Genomic DNA, 4,941 nt, shown 5'->3' on the forward strand with positions numbered 1-4,941 from the left:
GATCTTGGGAGATACCCGCAACATGTTCGGGATACGAATCCCTCTACAATATGCCACTATTAAACAGGGAAATTGTCCTCTAACACCATCACCCCTCTTCAGCTATAGATACGAGCATATCTAATGGTGAAAGGTACATACAATCCAACTTAGAAAACACACCCAAAAACCTTATGTTCTACTAAACCTAGCTTGTCTGTCTAAATTTGGCATCAGAGAGTCCCCTTCTGCAGTCAGGGTCCATTTTTGTATTCTCTTACAAATATCAAGTGGTCTACAGAGGACGTTCAGATTTCTGCATTGCACCATCTACACAATTGCACCTTTCAACTATAAATAAGAGCATCTCCAATGATGAAAGGTACGCACAAATCACACCAAAAAATCCTATGTTGTATTAGACCTATCTTGCTTGTCAGACTTTGGCATTGGATGGTCCCCTAACAAAACCGGGGTCTCCATATCTATCTTCTCTCGCAGGTATTAGGTGATCTCCATCCTGCCCATGTTGATGCGTAGGATACCCAAAAACCCACTCATTCCAGTAGTGTGGTCCGCTTGAGCTTTGAATCTCCCTCATTTGGCAAAATGGATGTACGGTGTGGAGAAAACACAATCATCATGGTCGCCCACAAAGCTTTGACGCCAGCTAGTCCGCAAGTGGAGACGGTGGGCCCTACCATGAAGATCACCTGAAATAAAAAATCAATCTCGTCCACTAAATAGGCAGACGTACCATTTAGATCAACGGTTTGATCAAGAAGGCATGGCCCCAGTTGTACAGACACAGGCGTAAGGAGACTCTGTATGTCCTCATCTTGAGGACCAGACTAGCACTCCACTGTTTCCGAGAAATCGTACATACTTTGGACCTTTCCCTACTGTGGACCCCATAATGGATGGACGGTGATCCTTGTTCCCAAATGTCTCTAGCCCAAGATGTGCTAGCGAACTTGGTAAATGGTTTGGATGTCTTAGACGATTAAAATGCGCAAGACTTGCCTTGTCAAGAGCCACACCGTCATTCCATGCTACATAAGAATAATACTCCTGTGATAGTCCACCACCATTTAAAAAATGGTGTTGACTCTCCAACCATTTGAAGCGGATGGTTAGGATTGCTTGATCAGCGTTAAGAGAAAATAGTGGTGAACTAGCATGATGGATGCGTGGGGTCTTCGGATCTTATAAATTAAGGAGAGCGGAAGAAGAAATCAGCAAAGAAGCTATTTTCCTTTTGTAGAGCAGAGACAGAAGGAATGGAGAGTAGTTATTCTCAGCAGAGAGGCGTTCTTATTTCTCTCTTTCTTTTAAATGTAGTAATATATTGGGGAGGATGTTGGAAGGTGAGTGGTTGCTTGGATTCTGAGAGAAAAGCTCTCACCACCATCCGGAAGGCTCTGAACGATCCTTCCAATCTTCTCTCTTCTTGGGATGATGCCTCTGACTGCTGCAAATGGAGAGGAATTACCTGCCACAACATAACTGGGTATGTTCTTAAACTCGACCTCTACGATGATAAATATAGTCTAAGTGGCAGAATTGATCCAGCTCTGGTTCAACTGAAGCATCTTCAGTTGTTGGACTTGAGCTATAATGCTTTTAATGGCGCACCAATTCCAGATTTCCTGGGTTCAGTAAAGGAGTTGAGGCATTTGAACTTGTCATGGGCAGGATTCAGGGGGAGAATCCCTCATCAGCTTGGAAACCTCTCTAAACTCATTTCCCTGGACCTTTCTTATTCTTCTTTGAGTGCCAAAAACCTTTGGTGGTTGACAAGCCTACCTTCTCTCAATTACCTAGACATGTCTTATGTGAACCTTTCCATGGCAAGCCATGATTGGGTGCACGTAATGAACAACTCTCCTTCCCTCGTTGAGCTACACTTGCCATATTGTGGTCTTTCATATATTTCTCCAACTCTTCCTACTGTTAATTTCACATCTCTCCGTGTCCTTCATCTCCGTTTTAACAACTTCAACTCTACCATACCAAACTGGATAGCTAATATTAGTAGCCTTGTGTCTTTAAGTCTCTCAGATAACAAGTTTCAAGGTCAGATACCTTATCAATTTTCACAACTTCCTAACTTGGAAGTGTTGTCGTTGGGATCAAATAAGGATAACCTTAGGGTTGGTTGGTCAAAGTTCCTTGAAGGCAACTGGAGGAAGCTGAAGAAGCTTGATCTATCTTTCAGTCAGCTGCATGGAGGAATCCCCAAGTCCGTTTCAAATATGACATCACTGGAATCTCTCTTTTTGTCATTCGGTGAGAATATAACAGGTAGCATTCCAAGAGCCATAACTAAGCTAATCAATTTAGGGAGGCTGTCTTTGGAAGGATACCATATGCATGCGGCCGTTCCCGATTGGTTATATGAGCTGAAAAATCTTAAACACCTTTCTCTCTACGATTGCATGCTGACAGGCCCAATCCCTGCAGCTCTTCTTCGAGGATTGTCTTCCTTAGAAGAATTAAATCTCTCAGAAAATCAGTTGAATGGGAATATCCCTGAAGCTCTTGGAGGATTATCTTCCTTAAAAGAATTATCTCTCTCAGGGAATCAGTTGAATGGAACAATCCCAACAACTTTAGGACAACTTTCTAACTTGTCTTGGCTTGACCTCTCTTACAACTCCTTGACAGGAAACGTGTCTGAAAGTCATTTTGAAAACCTCAAAAAGTTGAAGGTCTTAATTTTGTCTTCCAATTCTTTGGTTTTTCAACCACAACCTGATTGGGCCCCTGCATTTCAGCTTTCCTTTGCTCTCCTAGGATCATGTCATTTAGGTCCTCGATTTCCTCTCTGGCTACGAACACAAAAATATGTACAGAGTTTGGATCTCTCTAGCACAACCATCTCTGGCGTCATCCCCACCTGGTTTTGGGATTTAGCACCCCAACTTCTTAACCTGAACCTTTCAAAAAACCAGATTTTTGGCCAATTGCCCAACCCATTAAAAATGAATCCTGAGGTCTGCTGCATTGATTTGAGTTCGAATCATTTCAATGGTCCCATACCTTCCATATTGAATGGAGCCATAGTACTTGATCTATCGAACAATCAATTTTCTGGGCCAATCCCACCAAATTTTACATCAACAATGCAGTATTTAGAATACTTTTCTGCCAAAGGTAACGAAATCAGTGGTACGATTCCCTCATTCATAGAAGGAATGAATTCCTTTACTGTACTTGACCTTTCCCTAAACAATATTGGTGGTAGCATTCCATTGAGTTTGGGTAATTGCGTATCACTTGAGGCACTTGATTTGAGCAAGAACAGGTTATCAGGAGAAATACCCAGGTCTTTGGGTCTGTTAAGTCAACTCCGAACAATGCACCTGAGCAACAATACTCTATCAGGAAAAATCCCTTTGTCTTTGAAGAAATGTGCTAGTTTGGAGACTCTTGACCTCAGAGACAACAATTTCTCAGGTTATATTCCCACTTGGATTGGTGAAAGCTTTCCAGCTTTAAGAATTCTGAGTTTCCGATCCAATATGTTTTCTGGCAACATCCCACCACAATTATCAAAACTAACTTCTCTTCAAGTCCTTGATGTGGGACAAAATTGTTTATCTGGTTTAATTCCTCAAAGTTTTGAAAATCTCATCGCAATGAAGAATGAGCAGAAGACAAATCGCCTTCTTTCCTATGGAAATTCAAGATTATATTATAACGAAAACATGCTTGTGTCAATGAAGGGGCAAATGCGTGAATATACTAGAACAATTTCACTGGTTACATGTATGGACTTTTCCAGCAATAACTTATCTGGAGAGATCCCTCAAGGACTCACGAGTCTTTTGGGATTGCGTGTCTTAAACTTATCTGGAAACCAGTTGACCGGAAAGATCCCAGACAAGATTGGTAAATTGGCATTGCTAGAGTCTCTTGATTTCTCTAAAAATCAGCTTTCGAGTTCAATTCCTCTGAGCATGTCAAATTTAACTTTTCTAAGTCACTTGAACTTGTCGTATAACAACTTGTCTGGAAGAATTCCAACGGGAAATCAGCTCCAGACACTTGAAGATCCATCTATTTATATCGGCAACAATAAACTCTGTGGACCTCCTCTTACAGAAAAGTGTGGTAGCGATGAGACATCTCAAGGTCCAATGCCTGTCAGTGGTGATGTAGAAAAAGATGAGGAAGAGAATGAAATCCGTTGGTTTTACTCTGCGCTGGGTCCAGGATTTGCGGTTGGGTTTTGGGCATTCTGTGGTATTTTAATGCTAAAAAAGTCTTGGAGAACTGCCTATCATCGCTTCTTTGATGAGATGAAAGATAGACTTTTTAAGTGATTGTAGTTTTACAGGATGTTACATTGATGAAGTCTAATGGAAATCATGTGTAATGAATAATTGTTGTAACGCAGATCTCTTCTCAGTGTTTATTTATTTATTTTTATTTTATTTTATTTTTTTAATTTTAAGAGAGTTGTAATAGGAAGCTTAGTGACGATAATATGGGGAGATAATTGATCAGTATTGCAACCTTTAATGTATGTAATAGTTTAAGTATTAATAAAATTACAGGTGATGTGTTCTTACTTTTCTGTAAAAAGAAATTTTAATAATAAATATTCTGACTTTGTCTGTACTAGCTGGTCCACTTATCAATTTGGCCACACCTATAAGAGAAATTGACAATGATTGCCTGCAAAAGCCGTTGGCAGGAGGGAGCGGACCAGGTGCAGCCCTGGCCTCACCCAAGACTGCGTGGCCCTTACTGTGGGGCCCACCTTGATGTATATATGTATTCTACATCTACATTGTCCATACGTTTCATTAGGTCAAAAATGAAGCATATCCAAATCTCATGTGGGCCAAACAATGGTGATTGAACGCCCCACCATTAAAAACTTCCTAGGGGTAATGTTTTTGTAATGTTTATTTGCCATCCCAACATATTGATAAGGCCACAAAAACCAAGATG

General features: G+C 40.8%; 1 protein-coding gene across 1 annotated transcript; it reads left to right on the plus strand.

Moving 5' to 3' along the window:
* Positions 1 to 1,367: 1,367 nt before the first annotated feature.
* Positions 1,368 to 4,555, plus strand: LOC131224670 (receptor-like protein EIX2). Its single transcript, XM_058219952.1, has 2 exons — positions 1,368 to 1,489; positions 1,675 to 4,555. Exon 2 carries the CDS (start codon positions 1,806 to 1,808, stop codon positions 4,305 to 4,307), a length of 2,502 nt encoding a protein of 833 aa, XP_058075935.1. The 5' UTR covers positions 1,368 to 1,489; positions 1,675 to 1,805; the 3' UTR covers positions 4,308 to 4,555.
* The last annotated feature ends 386 nt before the right edge of the window (positions 4,556 to 4,941 follow it).

Source organism: Magnolia sinica, chromosome 14, assembly GCF_029962835.1.
Source record: "Magnolia sinica isolate HGM2019 chromosome 14, MsV1, whole genome shotgun sequence".
Classification (NCBI taxonomy): domain Eukaryota; kingdom Viridiplantae; phylum Streptophyta; class Magnoliopsida; order Magnoliales; family Magnoliaceae; genus Magnolia; species Magnolia sinica.